Source organism: Ornithorhynchus anatinus, chromosome 5 (assembly GCF_004115215.2).
Source record: "Ornithorhynchus anatinus isolate Pmale09 chromosome 5, mOrnAna1.pri.v4, whole genome shotgun sequence".
Lineage (NCBI taxonomy): Eukaryota > Metazoa > Chordata > Mammalia > Monotremata > Ornithorhynchidae > Ornithorhynchus > Ornithorhynchus anatinus.
The window spans coordinates 57,628,138-57,650,623 of NC_041732.1; the positions used below are offsets into that span (position 1 = coordinate 57,628,138).

General features: G+C 45.3%; 1 protein-coding gene across 5 annotated transcripts in view; it reads left to right on the forward strand.

Moving 5' to 3' along the window:
- PRKCZ (protein kinase C zeta) overlaps positions 1–22,486 on the forward strand; it is a 190,389-nt gene that overhangs the window by 21,388 nt on the left and 146,515 nt on the right. For 2 of the 5 annotated variants that reach the window (XM_029065045.2, XM_029065047.2), the window contains 2 exons: positions 11,239–11,328; positions 13,769–13,819. In XM_029065045.2, coding sequence (XP_028920878.1) covers positions 11,239–11,328; positions 13,769–13,819 — 141 coding nt within the window. Of the gene's footprint in view, positions 1–8,665; positions 8,900–11,238; positions 11,329–13,768; positions 13,820–22,486 lie in introns of those variants that run through there. The other 3 variants (XM_029065053.2, XM_029065049.2, XM_029065048.2) reach the window with 3 other exon arrangements.

Genomic DNA, 22,486 nt, shown 5'->3' on the forward strand with positions numbered 1-22,486 from the left:
GAGAAGAAGTGGCTGATGAAATGATCCTTGGAGGTCCCTTAGCTCTTTTGTTTTGCTATTCTGCTGTTTCAACATTTAATTTTCTCTTGTCCTCACTTAAAATTAATTGATAAAAATTTTAAACCCCTCCTCTCTTTCACAGTTCAGCTATCTCCCTTCAACTCACTGAATCAGATCGCTCTTTTGACATCATTTGCATGAATGCAATTTTTCCATCTTAATTAGCTCGCCTTCCATCTACTCTGATGAAGTTTCCAGTGTTGGTCTCTAGAGTAATTGACGAGAAATAGGAAGGATAATGGGATTGGGACATGCATCATTATCACCTTTGTAACTTCTATCTTTTTTTTTTCTTTTTGTTTCGTGAGTGCAAATTTGCCCAAGATTGAGCTAATAGTAGGGGGAGGTATTTTTCTGTTTTTCATTAATGCTGTGTGATCTCGGCTTCTGTTTTGCTTAACCCTTCTTTGCCTGTGCGACATTCTGAGTGGTCTCAGAAGAGGCTGTGCTTATTTGCTGATAACTGAAGAAGAAGAAATAATTGTGTGTCTGTGCAGAAGGTAACCGAAACCAAATAGACATCTTTAACCCTTCTTGTCATTTGGATGTTCATTTCCCAGACCCAAAAGAAGTAAGAATTAGAACATGAGTTTCCCCTGTGAGGAGGAGTGTGGCCTAGTGGGAAGACCCTGGGTCTGGGAGTCAGAAACCCTGGATTCGAATCCTGGCTCCTCCACCGGTCTGCTGTGTAACCTTGGGCAAGTCATTTCACTTCTGTGCCTCAGTTACCTCATCTGTAAAATAGGGGTTAGACTGTGAGTCCCATTGGACTGTGTCCAACCTGATTATCTTGGATCTACCTCAGTGATTAGTAATCAGTCAATTGCATTCACTGAGTACTTGGGTGAGTACAGTGAAAAAGAGTTGGTGGACCTGTTCCCTGCCTACAATGAGCTTGCAGTCTAGAGCTTAGTACAGTACCTGGAACATAGGAAGCACTTAATAAATACCATTAAAACCCCCCACAAAACTCAGCACTCGCAATCATGGCTTTGGTGGCTTCGTCAGCGCTCTAGTCTTTGAACCGAAGCGTGATGACAACTCTTGAAGGGTGTTTTTAAATGATTTTTGTCACATTGTCTCTTCGACAGCGGGTCTGCCCCATTCCCGTTTGGTAGGGACCACATCTGAATCAGCATCCTTGTACCTTTCCCCAGTAAGCAGCACAGTAAGCACTTAACAAAGGCAATAAAGCAGGCTAGTAATTCTAGAGGATGACGAATGACTAACCTGGTTATCAGGTGTCTACCCCAAGCACTTAGCATAGTGCCTGGCACATAGTAGGCGCATCTGCTCCTCCTCCTCTCCCTTCCCCTCAGCACTGTGCTCATTTGTATATATTTTTATTATCCTATTTATTTGGTTAATGAGGTATACATCCCCTTGATTCTATTAATCGAGATGATGATGTCTTGTTTTTGTCCGTCTCCCCCGATTAGACTGTGAGCCCGTCATTGGGCAGGGATGGTCTCTATCCGTTGCCGAATTGTACATTCCAAGCGCTTAGTACAGTGCTCTGCACATAGTAAGCGCTCAATAAATACTATTGAATGAATGAATAACAAATGCCATTAAAACGGTGCTTTGGCTGGAGCGTTGGTAGGGAATTGCTCGCCTGGAACCACCAGGTTGTTGGGTTACAGCATGCCACGGCAGTGTGAGAAGAAGGACCTTCGATGCCTGTGTGCCATTGGCCACTGGATGAGTTTTCCAGGTGGGGTTCTGAAAGAACGCAACTCCAGCATTCTAGGGAGAGACAGAGTACTGTGGCCTAGTGGATAGAGCACGGGCCTGGCAGTTAGAAGGACCTGGGTTCTAATCCCATCTCTGCCATTTCTCTGCTGGGTGACCTTGGACAAGTTGCTTCACTTTTCTGTGCCAAGTGGGGAAGTTTGCTCATTTCTGTTGTCTTGTATTCTCCCAATCGCGTAGTACAGTGCTGTGTACACAATAAGCCCTCAATAAATACGATTGATTGAAGCTGTGGAATTTGGCTGGGACTTGGCTGGGTGGGCCAGGCGAGAACTTTTGAGCCCATTCAGGGCTCTAAAACCAGTAAAATAAAAATAATTAGGCAAATGACTCACCTCCACTTTTCAAAGTCAAAGAATCAATCGTCTTTTCGACTGTTGTCTTTTAAAGGGGAATCTGTGGGTTTCGAGAGCACAGGTTTGGTAATTTCCTCCAGCATTGGGTTCAGCCAGGTGGTTTTTTTTTCCCCCTTTCTCGCTTAGTGAGAAGATGCTGGCAGCCTATTTCATGTGGACAAAATAAAGGCCCTTTGACTCTCTCCTGTTCTCCCAGTTCCCTTACAGTCTAGCACTGCTAGACTGTAAACTCCTTGAGGGCACCAGTAGCACCTATCAACTCCTTTTGTACTGTACTCTACCAGTAATAATGATAATTGTCGTATTTGTTAAGCACTTTCCATGTGCTAAGGACTGTGCAAGGTGCTGGAGTAGATAAAAGTTAGGTCGAACACAGTCCATGTCCCAGATGGGCCTGACAGTCTTCCCATTTAACAGATGAGGTGACTGAGGCAAAGAGAAGTGAAGTCACTTGCCCAGGCTCCCAAGCACTTAGTACAGTGCTCTGCACTCCGTAAATACCATTGATCGATATCTCTGTCTGAGGGTCCTCCCCCTACCAAAAAAAAAAAAAATCCCAGGAATTTAATTTTAAAATCTCTGCCTATACTGTAAGATCAGGAAGTGGCAGTCTTTCACGATGAAGCATTTTGTGCACTTACAGAATTGTGGAGCAATGGCATTTTATTGGAACTAGCAAGTTTGCTAGTTTTGTTGCTTTAAATTAAACATTGCTTAGGTCTCTATGCTGTGGTGCAGCCTTTTGTGATGAGGCGGTTGCAAAGGAGAATGCCTGGGGAATTCTCAAGTGAATTCCTAAGACTTCCTAGGATTGACTTTAAAATAGATTTGGCAGCTCTACAGTATACATATACTTTTTAATCTTTCACCATCTAGAAAGGGTACATTTGGGGGAATAGGTTTTTCATCATTAGGGAATTGTATTCTGAAACTCATTTTAGAGAATCGGTGATAGTGTGAATGACTCCAGAAAATGTCTTGAAAAGTAAATTTCTCTCTTTCACACTTGAGCCTCACACTTAAAGCAAGACATTGCCATTTGTTACTCTGCTAGCTCCAATTACCTTCCTAAAATGTCTAAAGTTGATGATGTGGACTATTTACCATGTTTGAATTATTAAATTGAATTACTAAATTTGAATTGACTAAAGGAGGTGGTACAATTATTTGGGGTTTTGTCCTGCTCTCAGTTGTATTTAAGGGGACAAGAAAAATTTGAGTCCTTTCACTAAACATCCTCAATCAGCACTGATATAAACTTACAGAAATACAGTTATAGCATTTAAGTGCTTACTGTGTGCCAGGCACCCTACTCCTTTCTTTACCTTTGTCAAGCATCATTCTGTTTACAGGTCTCCATTCTTTTAAAGCCACTGTTACCCACAGTAATAATAATAATAAATAATCGTGGTATAAGTTAAGCACTTACTCTGCACCAAGCACTGTACAAAGCACCACAATCATCAGGTCCCACATGGGGCTCACAGTCTAAGTAGGAGGGAGAACAGGGTTTCAATCCCCATTTTACAGATGAGAGAACTGAGGCTCAGAGAAGCTAGGTGACTTGCCCAAAGTCACACAGCAGACAAGTGGCCGGGCCAGGATCAGTACCCATTATTCTTCATCTCGAAAGCAGAGACTTCTTACAATTGGCTTTGCAAGCCCTCAGGCAACGCCATCCCTTGCACTCCCCTTGCTCACTCTGGCCTGGCCTCTTTCTCCGCATTCTGCCTCTGACTTCTCCTTCACTCACAGAGCTTACAGTCTAGAGGGGGAGATGGACATGAATATGAATAATGTCCCCCTGGGGAGATAAGGGGGGGATACACAGTAGAAGCAGTGTAGCCTAGTGACAAGAGCATGGGCCTGGAAGTCAGAGGACATGGGGTCTAATCCCGCCTCCACCACTTGTCTGCTGTGACCTTGGGCAAGCCACTTAACTTCTCTGTGCCTCAGTTACCTCTTCTGTAAAATGGGGATTAAAACGGTGAGTCCCACATAGGGCAACCTGATTACCTCATATCTACCACAGCGCTTGGAACAGTCCTTGGCACATAGTAAGCACTTAACAAATACCAACATTCATCATCATCATACAGACATTAAAATCAATTATAGATAGGGGAAATATAGTGAATGAGAATATGTACCTAAGTCCATATACAAAGTATATGTATTCTGCGTCCATATTCTTTTTCTTTTCTATCTGTAAATTCCTTTGCACGTCTCTCTGCTAGATGGTAAGCTCCTTGAGGGCAGGGATGGTGTCTTCTAACTATTGTGCTCTCCAATTTCTGCACACAGGACCCCAATCAATCACTTAGGTCCATACCTGTAATTTATTTACTTGCATTAATGTCTGAATCCCCCTCTAGAGTATAAGCTCATTGTGGACAGGGACTGTATCTATTATATTGTTCTCTTGTACTCTGTCAAGTGCTTAGTACAGAGCTCTGCATGCTGTAAGTGCTCAATAAATACTATTGAATGAATCTCTTGGTTGATTTTTGCCATGGTGATTGGGCTCAAGGGACGAGCTGCCAATGCGGATGACCGGGGCAGTCAGGTCCGGTGGGCGGTGCATTGAGGTCCCTCTCCCGTGCTCCCCACAGCAGTAGCTGTCTGGGGTGGGGGCGGGGCACTCCCTTGGATACAGGCCTTGGCAAGTTGACCCTACCCTAGGGTGGGATCAGTCCATCACTCAGTGGTACCCTCTAGACTGTAAGCTCGCTGTGGATGGGGAACGTTTCTACCAACTCTGTACTCTCAGTATCTACAGTTGATTGATTACTTGGTATTCATTGGGCACTTACTGTATGCAGAGCAATGTACGGAGGGCTTGGGAGGGTACAGCAGAATCAGCGGACACGTTCCCTGCCCACAACAAGTTTATGGTTTACAAACTAATTAATATAGGTTTATTTATATTAATGTCTATCTCTCCCCCTCCCCAGGCTTTAAGCTCATTATGGGCAGGGAACGTATCTACCAACTCCGCTGCATTGTACTTTCCCAAGTGCTTTGTACAATGTTCTGCCCTGAGAAGGTGCTCAATAAACATGATTGTGTAAGCTAGTTACGGGTAGGGAATTAATCTGTTTATTGTATTGTACTCTCCCAAGTGCTTAGTACAGTGCTCTGTACACAGTAAACGCTCAATAAATATGATTGAATGATCTGTCTACTCTGTTGTATTGCATCCTCCCAAGAGCTTAGTACAGTGCTCTGCACACAGTAAGTGCTCAATAAATATGGATGACTGATTCTGTTCTTGACACAGTCTCTCAGATGAATTGCCAGGGCCTCGAGTAGGCCTGGGTCTTCTCAAATTTGGCCAAGGGGACATGAGTACCCTACTGATGGGCACTGCAGCTGTTCTCCTGCTTGTATCCACCTCAGCACTTAGAACAGTGCCTGGCACCTAGTAAGTGCTTAACAAATACCATTATCATCATTTTCTGGGCCTCAGTTCCCTCCTCTGCAAAACGAGAATTAAGACTGTGAGTCCTATGTGGGACAGGGACTGTGTCCAACTTGACTATCTTGTATTTACCCCAGTGCTTAGAACAGTGCCCGGCACATAGTAAGCGCTTAACAGATACCATAATTATTAAATGAGAGCAAACCGTGGGCAACTGCTACTTTCATCGAAGGATCTCAAAGCTTTGAATTGATCAGGGGTATTTACTGAGCGCTTATGGTGTACGGAGCGGGGTAAAGGCACGTGGAAGAGTACAACTGTACTGACAGAGCAAACCTTAGGAGTTAGAAAGTTCCCGATGGAGCGTAAAATGTATTCAAAGCTGAAGTGCTAGTTTTCCAAAAATGGAAATGAGATCAGGGTTTCTGTGGCAGGTGTGAGTTTCTAGGAGCAACTAGGTTTGCGGGTGATGACATCAGGAGTGGCCTGGTTGTGGTGCTCCTAGCTGAAAGGCACTTTGGGGAGTGCGGGTCAGAGAGCGATGAGGTAGGGGCGGAAAAGGAATCCAACAGCGCATCCCTCATTAACACCAGCAGCTCAAACGCTTTGCCTCTGCAGGGGTGGTGATCTTAGGCCAGCCTGTTCCTGGAGGGTCTTAATAATAATCGTAATAGTAATGCTAATAGTAGTATTTGTTAAGCAGTTACTATATGCCATGCAGTGTTCTAAGCGCAGGGAAAGATAGAAGGTAATCAGGTTGGACACAATCCCTGTCCCACATGGGGTTTGCACTTTTAACCCCCATTTTACAGATGAGGTAACTTAGCCACAGAGAAGTGAAGTGACTTGCCCAGGGTCACACAGCAAATGAGTGGTGGAGCCGGCATTAGCACCCACATCCTCTGACTCCCAAGCCCGTGCTCTTGCCACTCTTTGCTCACTTTAGTGGTTAGAATGTCTGGGCTGAGATTTTATAATGTAGTTTTTATAGTAGAACAAGACTTTAGAAGATAGAGAGCAGGTACTGTGAAGGTTTACATTGATGCCTGGCACATCTACCACACAGGAGGGGCCCTAGGAAAATCCTGCATTTGCATTTGTTTATCTGAAAACTTGTGTTAATAATTTTGGTAGTATTCATTAAATGGTTAGTATGTGCCAGGCACTGTATTAGGTGCTGGGGTGGATACTAGCGAGAAGCAGCGTGGCTCAGTGGAAAGAGCACGGGCTTTGGAGCCAGAGGTCATGGGTTCGAATCCCGGCTCGGCCACTTGCCAGCAGTGTGACTGTGGGCAAGTCACTTCACTTCTCGGTGCCTCAGTTACCTCATCTGTAAAATGGGGATGAAGACTGTGAGCCCCACGTGGGACAACCTGATTCCCCTGTGTCTACCCCAGCGCTTAGAACAGTGCTCGGCACATAGTAAGCGCTTAACAAATACCAACATTATTATTATTACTAGCAATTTGAATTGGACACAGTCCCTGTACCATGTGGAGTTTTCAGTCTCAATCCCCATTTTACAAATGAGGTAACTGAGGCCCAGAGAAGTAAAGTGGCATGTCCAAGGTCACACAGCAGACAAGTGTCGGTGCTAGGATTAGAACCCATGGCCTTCTGACTCCCAGACACACGCTCTACCCACTATACCATGCTGCTTCACCACTGGAACTGGTTCAGTTTTTCTTAGGAACATTTACTCCTAAACATGATTTAGAATATGTCATTGAATGAAAAATTGGTTACTATGGTCAGTGAGGTGAGTGGACTGTGAATTTAATTTCCAGGACCATCTGATGGCAAATATTTGCAAATCTGTCCTCCCCCTGACTTGCCCATCACTGTAGACAGCACCATCATCCTCTCTATCTCACAAGGTGACAGCTTTGACATTATGCCCATCTCCCTCCTTCAAATCCTGTTGGTTCCGATTTCCCACCACTGCTGAAGTCAGCCACTTCCTCTCCATCCGAAGCGCTACCACGCTGATCCAAACACTCATCCGAAACTGTCTTCACTTCTGCATCAGACTGTGTCAGTCATGCTGAGAGCAGAAAGTGTAGCACTCCAAACGGTTTCAGGTTTTCCTTATCCACACTTCACCCCAGTTGGCGGAGCGAAGCACCACCGAACATTTTGGTCTTTAAGTTTCACCTGGTTGGATTGCTTGGAATTTGTAAAGGGCCAGTAGAAACAGTTTAGTCTTGGCTACATTCTTGCAGTGTGAAAAATGCTCCGGAAATAGTTTCCCCATTGAGTCTGACTCTTAGGCCGATCTTGCCAGCCTAAGCCCTTACTATAGTACTCTGCACAGTAAGCGCTCAGTAAATAACCACTGATGATGGTATTGCTGGGTGGGATCTTTGAGAAGGCCTAATTGCGGGTAGCTTTCTGAATACGATTTTGTTCCTGCTCTAATTTGTCAGATCCTATCCACTTTATTCCCAGCTCTAAGACTGGAATATCACTAGCAAATGTCTGGTTTGACCTGTCTGATCTTCTCTGGGCCAAGTGTTAGATGAGTGGTAATTACACGCCAGCTTTTTCACTTGACAATTTACCCGTAATTAGTTAAGTCTCTGATACTCTGAATCCTAGATCTGATGATTATATCAATGTGTGTCTCCACCTCTAGACTGTGAGTTCACTGTGGGCAGGGAAGAGTCCGTCAACTGTGTCGAATTGTACTCTCCCAAGCACTTGGTACGTGTTTTGCACACAGTGAGCCCTCAATCAATATCTGTCAATATCAGTGGTATTGATTGAGGGCTTACTGTGTGCAATACTGTACTAAGCACTTGGGGGAGTACAACAGTGTTGGCAGGCACTTTCTCTGCCCACGAAATGCTGACAATCTAGAAGAAACTTGCGAGACACCGTGCTTCTAATGTGAAGGAGAAGCTGAATTCAGATTCTCCTCATTGCCAGCACTGATGCACTTTTATGGTCATTGGGTGTGTAGCCTTTTCCTCTTACCTCTTGCTCCTGTTAATGGTCATCAAATTCTCGAAATGTTTTTCACCTGATGGATGGCACGTTTCCGTGCTTAGTCAGTTAAGTCAGTTTAGTCAGTTAGCATCTGGTATGGGCGCCCGGAGAAGATCATGTGGCTTTCGTGACTCCCTCTGCTCATGTCGACCAGGAAGCGCACAGCTCCCGAGCAGGTCTTTTAAAGTAACCCATCCTTAGTGCTGATTTAGGAATCCTGGAAAGACATCTGGCTGATGTGGGCGGCAAAGACCGCGTTGCTACCATGGCAACCGCCTGGTCAGGACACGGTGCTGTAGCAGAGCGTCAGCTCCGGGCCAAGGTGGGGTGAGCCGTGAACGGGTCTCGCCTAATGTGCGGTGCTCCTGCCCGTCCTCAGGGGTTGCCTCTCTGGGCCCTAGTGGGAACGTAACTGGCAGGAACGAGATGATTGCTCTCTATCCAGACTGCCGTGGCATTGATTCCAAGCACTTACCATTTTCCACTTAGACTACTGCATCGGCCTCCTCGCTCACCTTCCTGCTTTTGGTCTCCCCCCACTCCACTCCTTACTTCCTTCTGCTGCCCGGATTCCCTTTCTATAAAACCTTTCGGTCCGTACGTCCCCACTCAAGAACGCGCAGTGTTGCCCGACCATTTCCTCATCAAACAGAAACTCCTTAACGTTGGCTTCAAAGCGCTCAACCAGCTTGCCCCTGTCACCTTAGCCCCCGATCTCGAGCTACGAGGCAGCCTGCACACTTCGCTCCTCTAATGCCAACCTACTCACAATAACTCAGTCTTACCTATCTCGTCGTCAACCCCCAGCCCACGTCCTCCCTCTGGCCTGGAACTCCCTCTCCTTTCATATATGACCGACCACCACACTCCCTACCTTCAAAGCCTTGTTAAAATCCCATCTTCTCCAAAAAGTTTTCCCCAACTAAGCCCTCATCTCCCTTACTCCCTCTCCTTTCTTCTCGCGGCCTGTGTACTTGGATCTGTTCCCTCTAAGCACTCGATGCTCACCTGATCACTCCAGACTTATGTGCATATCCATAATTTATTTTAATGTCTGTCTTCCTTTCTAGACTACCTGGCCTTTTTTAATGGTATTTTTAAGGCAATTACTATGTGCTAGGCACTTTACTAAGCGCTGAGGTTGATACAAGGTAACCAGGTCAGACACACTCCAGGTCCCACACCAGGCTCACAGTCATAATTCCCGTTTTTACAGATGGGGGAACTAAGACACAGGAAAGTGAAATGACTTGCTCGTGGTCACATGCAGACAAATGGTGGAGGTGAGATTAGAGCGCAGGTCCTTCTTGATTTGCAGTGCAGAGCACTGTACTAAGCACTTGGCAGTCATGTGCCATGCCCGTGTGCTTTCTGTGTGCCAAGAACTGTGCTGAGATATGGTCGGGATGTGGGTGGGATGATCTGTAAAATAATCGAGTGGACTCTGTTGTAGTGTGCTCACATGTTTGTACAGTGCTCTGCACACAGTAAGTACCCAGTAAATATCAGTGATTTTATTGGGCACAGTCTGACCCACTGGGGGCTCGCAAACTATGAGGAAGGTGCGTCTGCCACCAAACTCCTGTCCCCACCTTTCTTAGACTGCGAACCTTCCATGAGCCAAAGACCATGTCTGTCTTCTGTAGGTATTTTTTTCCCAGCACTTGGTACCGTGCCTTTGACGTTGCAGGCAGTCAGTAAATTCTAGTGGATAAATGGAGAGAGCCGGTACACTTCAATCCGAGAAGGTCGCTTTGTTATGCCGATTGTTTCCTATTTAAACTCTGGGTGTAGAAGATTACGAATGTGCTTTTGAAAATGAAACTTTCTTACCTTTCTTGAACTTTGGGCTACATAGACTAGAGCAAGTTAGTTGATCAGTCAGTAGTAATTACTGAGCTCTTCCTGGAGGAAGAGCACTGTCCCATGCACTTGGGAGAGTACAACAGAGGGCTGGGACACGTGATCCCAGGCCTCAACGATCACACGGTCCAGCATGGGAGATGGACCCAAAAGAATTTACAGAGAAGAGGAAGAAGTATTTTAGTGAGATATCTAAATTAATATGTTCAAAAGCACAACAGTGCCAAAATGGTAGTTGGGAGGCTATGACCTGGAGAGAAGAACAATTCACTGGGGAATGTCCCCTGGAAGGAGTGAGATTTCAGGAGGCCTTTGAAAATGGGGAGCGCCGTGGCCTGGTGGATTTGAATCGGGAGCGGGATTCCACAAGGGAGGAAAGGTGTGAGCCTGGGGTAAGAGGTGAGAGTGGGAAGAGTGGGCCATGTGGGAAGGTGAGGATGGAAGGATGGGAAGTCCAGGCTGGGGCCCACTGGGAGAAGAGAGTAGATAAGAAGGAAAGAGAAAGCAGATGTCATGCCCCCCTAAAGCTGGCAGGTTTCTGCCGGATGAGGAGAGGAATGAGTTTAGTAAACTTATCCTTATTTTATTCATGGAAACAGCTTTTAATTGTGTTATTTTTGTCCGCTCTCTCTCTCTCTCCAAATAAAATCACCTTTTCAAAGGGCTGGGGGCTTTTATTTTCTTCCAAGGCGCTCCACCGGGACGATAAGCAAATTGCCCTTCCGTTGAGACGGAACCATCTCATTAGGTTCGAAATCTATTTCCAAACGTAATGAAGTATCTTCTTCCTTTTGTTAGGTGATCCCTGTACCATCTCATCCCAGATGGAACTAGAAGAAGCTTTCCGCTTGTACTGTCAACACAGAGAGGAAGGACTCATCATTCATGGCAAGTCATGGATGGTCAGAGAACCTCCGGGTGGGAACGTGGGGGTGGACTATTGGCTGACATGGTAGAGGAGCAGTGTGGCTTAAGGGCTAGAGCACGGGCCTGGGGATCAGAAGGACCTGGGTTCTAATCTCTGCTCGGCCACTCGTCTGCTGTGTGACCTTGGGCAAGTTACGTAACCTCTCTGGGCCTCGGTTACCTCGTCTGTAAAAAGGGTATTAAGAGCGTGAGCCTCATGTGAGACAGGGATTCTGTCCAACCTGAATGACTTGTATCTACCCCAGCCCTTGGAACAGTGCTTGGCACAGAGTAAGTGCTTAACAAGTACTCTTAGTATTATTATTAGTATTATTACCTACACTTTGAACCTTGATTTTGCCTATCCTGCCACCAACCCCTTGCTCATGTTCTCACTTGGGCCTGGAACTCCCTCCCCTTTAGTATCCCACAATCCACAACTCTCCCCATCTTGAAAACTCTCCTAAAATCACTTCTGTTTCACAAGGCCTTCCCAGATTGTCCTTTCTTTTCCCTTTCTGTCCTCCCTACTTGTCGACTATGAATCTGGCTATATTTAGCACTTAAGTACTCTGATGCTCACCCCAGCCCCGTGGTATTTTTGTAAATATTCTTTTACTCTGTTTCCTTTATCTGTTTTAATGTCAGGTTCGCCCTGTAGACTGAGATCGTTATGGGTAGGGATCTCGTCTACCAACTCTGTTGTAGACATCCAATCGATGATATTTATTGAGCACTTACTGTTGCAGAGTACTGTACTAAATGCTTGGGAGAGCCTGCCCACGGAGAGCTTACAGTCTAGTTAAGAGAGGCAGACACTAATAGAAATAATCTACTGCTTTAGACATAAGTGCTATGGGGTTGAGGGTTTGGCAAATACCAGGTGCCCAGAAGGTCCAGATCCAAGTATTTGGGTCTGTACTTTCTCAGGTGCATAGTACAGTGCTCTGCACACCGTAAGCATTCAATAAATACCATTGATTGATCGCTCGATCTTCTGCCCAAATTTCTCAGTTGTTCAGAATGGCATGAAGAGAATATCTGAAATACATGGAAGTTGCAATAAATTCTTAAATGTCAAAAATATGGTTTAATTTCCCTTGCATTCTGTGAACTGTCAGCTATGTAGCTGTGAGAATCAGTTGCTGTGGGTGAATTTTTTCATTAAAAATGTAGATTTACTTCTTTTCAAACAAACTCCTTTGACTCTCTGAAATGGGCTGGTCAGGTTAAGAAAGACTCAGTCCTGTCCCGTGAACTACACCCTCCCAACCCACCCCCCAACTCCAAGCTTTGTAATTCAGTGGGATTTTCTGAATTAGTGACACAGGAGTAATGCACTAGTGTAGTTTAAATTTGTCTCAGTTCTCCATGGCTTGCTAACGAGAAGACCTTTTAAATGAAACCTTTGGTCAGTTGTCTAAAATATACAACTACAACAGTATATCAATCAATGATCAATGATGGTATTCATAACATTTTTATAGTACTTTTATGCATCTTTAATTTATATTTAAGACTGCATTTACTGAATTTGCTGGTAAGAAAGCATTTTGATTATGTGTCTCTATCTTGGAAGCATTACTACATTAAAGATTAATTCCAAGGGATATATATTATTTGAAGAGTTTTTTGGAAGTGGTCTTGTTTTAACTAATGCTTTTAATAAACTACCTTTCCTACCTTTTTAAGGATTAATTGAGTAAACTCTGAGCAGATTTCAGATGTTCTGCTTTAAGCTGTATTTTCAAATAAAGCGTTTGTGAGATCTGAAGAGGCTTCTTTTTATCATTTTTCAAAGTAATTGCTGCTTTTTCTCTATTTCCATGTTAGTTTGTACTCCATGTGAGTCACATCCTTTTACCCTTGTCCAGTGTATACTTCAGACTCCCCCAGCCATTTGTGTCGATTTTTCCATTCAGGCTGTTGCTGGATCCTTTAAAAGCTGAAGGACGACACATATTAGAAGCAGCATGGCCTAGGGGAAAGAGCATGGGCCTGGGAGTTAAAGGTCCTGGGTTCTAATTCCGGCTCTGCCACGTATCTGCTACGTGACCTTGGGCAAGTCGCTTAATTTCTCAGTGCTTCAGTTACCTCACCTGTAAAATGGGGATTAAGTGGGACTGGGATTGGGTCCAACCTGATTACCTTGTATCTACCCCAGCGCTTAGAAAAGTGCTTGACACATAGTAAGTGCTTAACAAATACTATAATAATAATTATTATTGTTATCATTATAGAAGTCTGTGCATCTACATGTGCCAAGTGCCTAGGGAGAAAAATGTATATTAGGGGGAAAAGAGAAAAATTTAGCATTTCTAGGAGTATTTGTAATTAAATGATTGGTTATGGGAATGTGTATTTGAATGTATTAGTTTCAGGTGGCCCCTGACCCAATTTTTTTTTTTCATTTTCTGTTTAGTTTTCCCCGGTATTCCCGAGAAACCTGGCATGCCCTGTCCTGGAGAAGACAGTGAGTACTCAATTTTTTCTCCAGCTAAGGCAGTGTTTATACTGGAAAATGTTAAGCCTGCATTTCTTTATGAATGGTTTATGCTGTATTTTTTTTTCTTTTTTTCCACAAGTAACTCTTTCTGAATAAGTCCAACTTATACAGGAAATTGACACAGCCTGGAAAGTTGTGTTGGGATTTGGCGTGTTTAAAAAAAAAATAGCACTGGAGTCAATGGTCAAGATATTAGAATATAAAATTGTAGGTCTGTATTTTAGTTTATACTTTTGTATGAAGATCTAGGTCAGTGATACCCTTTGGCAATTGCTTAGGGAGAAGTTGCAGAGAGCAATCGTGATCTGCTGTTGCTATGGCCACTGTGACACTGGGTCATCATCAGTTGATAAAGTGTTGTTGCGTTGTAAAGCAACACCAAGATTCTCTTGTGGGGTTTTTGGGGTGTTTTTTTAAAAACTATCTCCTTGTTGTACATCCTGACAGGTTAAGTCCAGAAATGGGTTCTAGAGAGAGGGGAGGGCAGTCTTTTTTCGGGAGATCAAACAGTAAATGGAGTTTATTGAGCACTTATTTTGTGCAGAGGACCGTACTAAGCACTAGGAGAGTATTGCATATCAGAATTAGCAGACACGTTCCCAGACCATAACGAGCTTACAGTCTAGAGGGGGGGCAGGCAATATGAATCAATAAGTAATTTGTAATATATAATTGAAAGATATGTACATAAGTACTGTGGAGTTGGGTGGGTCGAAGAGCAAATGTCCAAAGGTCACAGGTCCTAAATTAGCGTAGGCATCAACCTGGCCAAGGTGGTGTAGGTAGATGTAAAGACTTGCTAGAATTAAAGGGCTGGACTAGACAGTAAGCTCGTAGTGGGCAGGGACTGTGTCTGTTATAGTGTTATATCGTACTCTATCAAGCGCTTAGTACAGTGCTCAGCCCCTGGTAAGCACTCCATAAATATGATTGATTGACTGGCCAGCCTAGCTTGAGTAGAATCATCTATTATGGAATCACGTACATTTATTTAATCAAGTGTACCTTTTCACTCTCCTACAGTCAATCAGTAGTATTTATTGAGCACCTAGTGTGTGTAGAGCACTGTACTAAACTTTTGGGAAAATGCAATGGAGTTAGTAGACCTGATTTCTGCCACTGCAATAAATTACAGGTAGGAGGAAGTAATTTGGTAGGGTGTGAGGTCACGAGTGCTTACAGGACACAGAAAGGCTTAAGTGGTAGCTGGGCGGATGGAGGGTGACAAGATGAGAAATGAATCAGGGATGGCCTCTCCTGGTGGAGATGTGATTTCAGAAGGGCTTTGAAAATGGGAAAGGACAGTGATCTTCCCTATGTGATGGGGAAGAGAGTTCCAGGCAGAAGGGAGGGTGAATGTTGTGCCCACCTTAGTTTCCCCTCAGAAGGTTGAAGCAGCATGGCACAGTGGATATAGTGACTCCCAGACCTCAGAAGTCATGGGTTCTAATCCTGGCTCCGCCACTTTTATGCTGTGTGACCTTGGGAAAGTCACTTCAATTTTCTGGGCCTCAATTTCCTCATCAGTAAAATGGGGATTAAGACCGTGAGCCCCGACAGACAGTTACTCTCCCCACCTTCAAAGCCTTATTGAAGGCACATCTCCAAGAGGCCTTCCCTGACTAAGCTCCCCTTTCCTCTTCTCCTACTCCCTTCTGTGTTGCCCTGACTCGCTGCTCCAAGCCCCACAGCACTTATGTACAAATCCATAACTTACTTAATGTCTGTCTCCCACTCTAGACTGGATACGCATTGTGGGCAGGCAGTGTGTCCGTTTATTATTATATTGTACTCTCCCAGTGCTTAGTAGTGCTCTGCGCACAGGGGTCTATAAAGATGATTGAATGAATGAATGAGCCCACATGGGACACGGACTGTGTCCAACCGGATTAGCTTGCAGCTTCTCCAGCTCATAGTGCAATGCCTGGCACTTAACAAATACCATTTTTAAAAAAAGACCGAAAAAGATCTTTGAGCTAGTGAAAGCAAGGAAATGAGCTTTGTCCTGAGGGGTCCGTTCCTCCCAAGAAGTTGAGGGGATTGGCAGCTTGATCGATTCAACTGATTAGTAGGAAACCGTCGATGGAACTTTGAGCTCCTTAAACTGCAAGGCTCAAAAATCCAGGGCCTAGCTTATCTTTCAAATTGCCTTCATTTTTGAAAGCGTTTTTATTGGACCCGTTCATAAATTCCAAATATAACAGCCTGTAAGTATCCAAGGCAGCAGCAGAGAGATGTATTATAAATTAAATATTTAGTGTTTTTTCATGTTGAAACTCTTCATTTCAAAGTGACATAGTTTGCTTTTAAATCTTAAATATTTAGGTGCATAGAATTCAGCGTTGATATATTCATGGAGTCATTAAAATAGTGGAAACAAGTGGAAAAGTTATTTGGAAATCTTGACTATTGAATCTCATTGGCTTAAAGAGGATCGATGATTTTAAGCAGTGAAATAGATGGTTTAGAGAAACACTGGGGGTATTGAGCTGGGGTCGGGAGCCCTTGGCCCCGAAACCAGGAATGGCTCTTCTTGATACCAAACTCTGGTATTTGTTAAGCATTTACTATGTGCCTGGCACCATACTAAGCCCTGGGGTGGATACGAGGAAATGGGGTTGAACACAGACCCTGTCCCACATGAGGCTCCCAGTCTTAATCCCCATTTTACAGATGAGATAACTAGGCACAGAGAAGTTAAATGACTTTTCCAAGGTCACCAAGCAGACAAATGGCAGAGCTGGGTGTAGAACCCAGGTCCTTCTAACTCCCGGGTGCTCCGGAGTTCGAGCTGCAACATCCGTTGATCATGGGCCCCCCCTCCCATCTGCCTGAGCCACAGCGGGAATTATTATTATTATTATTGTTGGGAAGATCCAACTAATCAGGTTGAGCACAGTTCCTCTCCCACCTGGGGCTCACAGTCTCAGAGGGAGAACAGATATAGGATGGTTGGGAGCGTGAGCAGGAGACTGGAGAGACCAAGGATGGCAGTGAGGGTGTATCCTGGGGCAGCTGTGTGAGCCTTGGCCTCAATTTGACTCCAAGAGCATCTTTTAAAAGCCTAGATGAAAACTGATCGAGTTTGAATTGTGGAGGAGTGATTTAAAAACCCTCAAACTGAAGATTCTGATTTTAGCAGAAAACTCCCCTGCTTCTATTACTGAGACATTTATAAAAGTGAAGTATTTGTCACAGCACTCTAGCTTGATCAGCACAAATGCCCCAATCAGGCAACCACCAAAGCAGTGCCCCAACGACTGATCCGTTGAAAGTGACTTTAGACTGTAAATTCTTTATGGGCAGGGGACTCGTCTACTAACTCTGTTGGATTGTACGCTCTCAAAACGACGTGAATGTCGGATGAAACTGCTGTGCCCATGTGAGACGTCAGTCAAGTTGCGTATTCTATAACACACACCTCTCCTAAAGCGGGTTCGGCAGGAATGTAACCCCTGCGTTAATGGAGAGCCGAGGGTAATAGTAATAATAATTATTATTATTATGGTGTTTGTTAGGCGCTACTAAGCGCTGAGGAGGATACAAGCAAATTGGGTTGGACGTGGTCCCTGTCCCACATGGGGCTCACAGTCTCAATCGCCACTTTACAGATGAGGTCACTGAGGCACAGAGGAATGAAACGACCTGTCCGGTCGTGGGACCACCAGAGGTGTTTTGGGTTTCCTGGGTAGCTTAGTCTCATCGAGAGCATCTCAGAGCCACCCTCGCCATCCAATGGCAAGATGGGATCCCCAACGATGAAGTCCCGAAATAGTCCACTCACCAGGCCCGATACAATGCTTGTCACAAGCCGGCTCTGCCGGGCAGCACATGGGAGAAGAATGGACAATAACAGGATTCCTAAACAGCTGCTGGGTGGTGAACTGAAATGAGTCACACGCAGGCACGGGGGAAGAGGGGGTGGGGAGGGTGAGAGCAATCGCTTTAAAGGCCTGGCAAAGTGCAGCCTCACAAAGGATTAGAACAATTAGCTGCTGTGAGCAAAGAGACCGGCCTTGTGTGTGGCCATCGGGAGGGAGCTGACTGACCTTAAGTCAAAGGTTCAGGAAGATCCAGAGTCAGAGACAGGTAAGGGACAGACTACATCATCAACGTCGGTGGTATTTATTGAGTGCTTACTGTGTGCAGAGCCCTGGATGAGAGACTTGACATCAAATCAGAGCTCAGAGATGCCTCCCACATCCAGAGAGCTGTTGAGGAGAGCCCTGCTTTTAAGAACAATTGAGGGATTTCTCGGATAATAATAACTGTGGTATTTGTTAAACACTTACCATATGCCAAACACCGTTCTAAGCGCTGGGGTAGATACAAGGTAGCCGGGTTGTCCCGCGTCGGGCTCACAGTCTTCATCCCCATTTTACAGATGAGGTCACTGAGACACAGAGAAGTTAAGTGGCTTGCCCGAGGTCACACAGACAAGTGGCGGAGGTGGGATTAGAACTCATGACCTCTGACTCCCAAGCCCGTGCCCTTGCCACTAAGCCACGCTGCTTCTCTTTAGCCATGCTGCCTCAGATGCTTATCGTCATCATCAGTAGTACATATGGAGCACTTCCTGTGCGCAGAATCCTGTACCAAGCACTCGGGAGAGTACAGGACCGCAGAATCAGTTGACGTGTTCCCTGCCCACAGTGAGCTTTCGGGCTAGAGGGGAAGACAGATATTAATGTAAATGAATAATTCAGAATATACAAACCCATCAGTATTGCAGAGGACTGTCTCTCTGAGCACACAGACAATCATCCACCTTCACTCTCTCCGATCAAATGCTAAAAAAAATGTCACCTTCCAAACAAAGGAACAGCTCATTGAGACTAACGGTGAAAATTAGGTGATCCTCTGTAGACTGTAAACTCCCTGTGGGCAGGGATGGTGGTTATCAATTCTTGTATTGCACTCTCCCAAGCAGCTGCTGCAGTACTCTGCACACAGTAGGTGCTCAATAAATACCACTATGGGTAATCTCAATGAACTGGGGAACTGGGGAAGCAGCATGGCTCGGTGGAAAGAGCCTGGGCTTGGGAGTCAGAGATCATAGGTTCAAATCCCGGCTCTGCCACTTGTCAGCTCTGTGACTGTGGGCAAGTCACTTCACTTCTCTGTCCCTCATTTACCTCATCTGTAAAATGGGGATTAACTGTGAGCATCACGTGGGACAACCTGATGACTCTGTATCTACCCCAGCACTTAGAACAGTGCTCTGCACATAGTAAGCGCTTAACAAATACCAACATTAACTGGATTGGCTTATCAGCTGCTATTAATAATATGCTTTCCCCACCTTAGCCGATTGAAACATCTGTGTTTAAACAGACACGTGTTACATAGACGTGGGCCTAGTGGGTAGAGCACAGGTCTGGGAGTCAGAAGGTCATGGGTTCTAATCTTGGCTCTGCCGCTTGTCTGCTGGGTGACCTTGGGCAAGTCATTTCAATTCTCTGCCTCAGTTACCTCATCTGGAAAATGGGGATTGAGACCATGAGCCCCACGTGGGACAAGGGACCGTGTCCAGCCCGATTTGTTTGTACCCACCCCCCAGCTCTTAGTACAGAGCCTGGCTCATAGTAAATGCTTTAACAAATACCATCATCATTATTATTATTATTGTTTAGTGAAAGTTTTATAATGAAATCTTACACTCTGGCTGAAAAATGCTCTTTGTGTTCCTCCCTGGTAATTCTCCTCTAGGCTTTCTCAGATATTTTGGGGATTCCCAGAATGGGAACTGCAAATAATTACCAGAGACAGTAGCATTTATTGAATAACTACCAAACACAGAACTCTATACTGAGCACCCTGGACAGTGCAACAGAAGCAAAAAACATAAGTGGAATTGTGGAGAGTCGAACAGATCTGAATGGCCAAATATTAGTAGGAAATTGATTGAACAGGAACAGGGAGAAGTAGTGTGGCTTAGTGGATAGAGGATGGGCCTGGGAGTCAGAAGGACCTGGGTTCTAATCCCAGCTCCACCACGTGTCTGCTTTGTGACTTTGGGCAATTCACTTGACTTCTCTGTGCCTCAGTTGCCTCATCTGTAAAAAATGGGGAAAGGAATGTGAGCCCTGTGTGGAACAGGGCCTATGTTCAACCTGATTGACTTGTGTCTACCCTAGTGCTTAGAACTATGCTTGGCACATAGTAAGCACTTAACAAGTACATTAATTATTATAAATGAAAAGATAGAGGTCAGCAATCAAATGAGAAGTCTACAGATGTGCATATTACTGCTAAGGTGGTTGATGGACACGGGCAGCCCTCTTGGAGGAAATAGCTGTCTAACAAGGCAGGGGGACAAGGCTTGGTGAAGATGAAAGGGGAAGAGCATTTTAAATAGGGGAGAGCCATGAGGGATAGGTTGGAAAAAGGAGAGTTGTGAACAAGGTAGAGTTAGAAAGTTGATTGTGGTGGAAAAAGTACCTCCTTGGAGAAGCAGCGTGGCCCAGCAGAAAGAACCCAGGTCTAGTTGCCAGAGGAGCTGGGTTCTAATCGTGGCTCTGACACTTGTCTGCTGAGTGACCTCGGACAAGTCACTTGACTTTTCCATGCTTCAGTTTCCTCATCCGTAAAATGGGGAGTAAAACTGCGAACCCCATGTGGGACAGGGACTGTGTCCAACCTGTTGACCTTGTGTCTACCTTCGTGCTTAGTACAGTGCTTGGCACATAGTAAGCACTTAACCAATATCATTATTGTTATCATTAGTATTACCGATTAACTTTTGGGGATGTTTGTGTCTGATGGCTTCTATCAGGTCACTCAGCTCGTGGGGTCACCGGGGATAAAGTTGGGGATGGGAAATTGGAACATTTCCCTTTTCAAAGGAGATCTGTTGCGCAGCCAGCTTGCTCAGCGGTTCTGAAGTCGGGGTTGTTAGACGGGCCCACAGAAGGAGAGAATGCCAGCCGACCAGGGAATACCATACCGAAGAACCCCTGGCCCCACTTTTGGGGCAAGAATAGCCTTGATTTCTCATCATCCCGCTTCAGGGCCACGCCAAGGGAAGTAGCTCCACCAGTTAACCCTCCAATGAGGAGGCTCGATGCAGGCTGAAAGCTTTTGGGATTTATACGCTCCTAATCCTCGGTCTGCCCTTTCCGTGACAGGGTGTGGTGTGTATTGATTTTTTTTTTTTAATTGGAGAAGTTTCCCATTCTTCCCCAAGAAACAGGGCTTGGAGGGTTGGAGGGACAGGTAGGTTTGAGGATGGTCATGTGCCTCCTCCCCTTCTCGCTGATCTTTGTCCTCTCTGGGACCCCCATCCCCTACCCTCAACTCGTTTCTTCTAGAGGCCTGCAGATGCCCCATGACTTCTGTGCCTCGCGACTCAGTGACTCACTTTCTTCCCGTGATCTTTGGCCTGTTTCGCAAGCCTGGCTTTTCATCTTCCATCTGGCCTTCCACCTTACATTCTTAAGTAAACCCAGCCGGCTTTCCGCCTTACATCTTCTAGCCCTTTTGGGGTCGTGTGGGGCCCGGTCAGCAATGTTCCCCCTCAGCCTGGCTCAGTGGAAAGAGCCCAGGCTTGGGAGTCAGAGGTCATGGGTTCTAATCCCAGCTCTGCCGCTTGCTAGCTGTGTGACTTTGGGCAAGTCACTTAAACTTCTCTGTGCCTCAGTTACCTCATCTGTAAAATGGGGATTAAAACTGTGAGCCCCACGTGGGACATCCTGATCAGTTTGTATTCTCCCAGCGCTTAGAACAGTGCTTTGCCCATAGTAAGCGCTTAACAAATTTTTACCCTGAACACGCCCGATCTCATCTGATCTCAGAAACTAAGCAGGGTCGGGCCTGGTTAGTACTTGGATGGGAGACCTCCTGGGAGTACTGGGTGCTGTAGGCTTTTAAGAGAAGCAGCGTGGTTCAGTGGAAAGAGCACGGGCTTGGGAGTCAGACTTCATGGGTTCGAATCCCAGCTCTGCCACTTGTCAGCTGTGTGACTGTGGGCAAGTCACTTAACTTCTCTATGCCTCAGTTACCTTATCTGTAAAATGGGGATTAACTGTGAGCCTCACGTGGGACACCCTGATTACCCTGTATCTACCCCAGCGCTTAGAACAGTGCTCTGCACATAGTAAGCGCTTAACAAATACCGACATTATTATTATTTTGAATCCCAAGGCGACTTTCCCGCCGAGGTCATGCCATCTCCATTACACCACTGTTGACTCCACGTACGCCTACCGCTTCCTGAAACTTTTGAGCCTTTGTACAACAGAAAAGGAGAAATGCCGTTAGTGGGTCCATCCAGCCAACTCACTGTACCTCAGTCTCATCTATCTCGTCGCCAACCTCTTGTCCACATCCTGCCTCTGGCCTGGAGCGTGCTCACTCTTCATATCTGACAGGTGATCATTCTCCACCCTCAAAACCTTATTGAAAGCACCTCTCCTCCAGGGGTCTTCCTCAACTAGACCCTCATCTCCTCTTCTCCCACTACCTTCTGCATCACCCTTGCCCTTGGATTTGCACCCTTTATTCACTCCTCTCTCTATATATGTATATTTCGTATACGTAGTATTTTGTAATTTACGTAATTGTGTGTTCATAATTTATTTATATTAATATCCGTCTCCCCCCTAGATTGTAAGCTTGTTGTGGACAGGGAGTGTT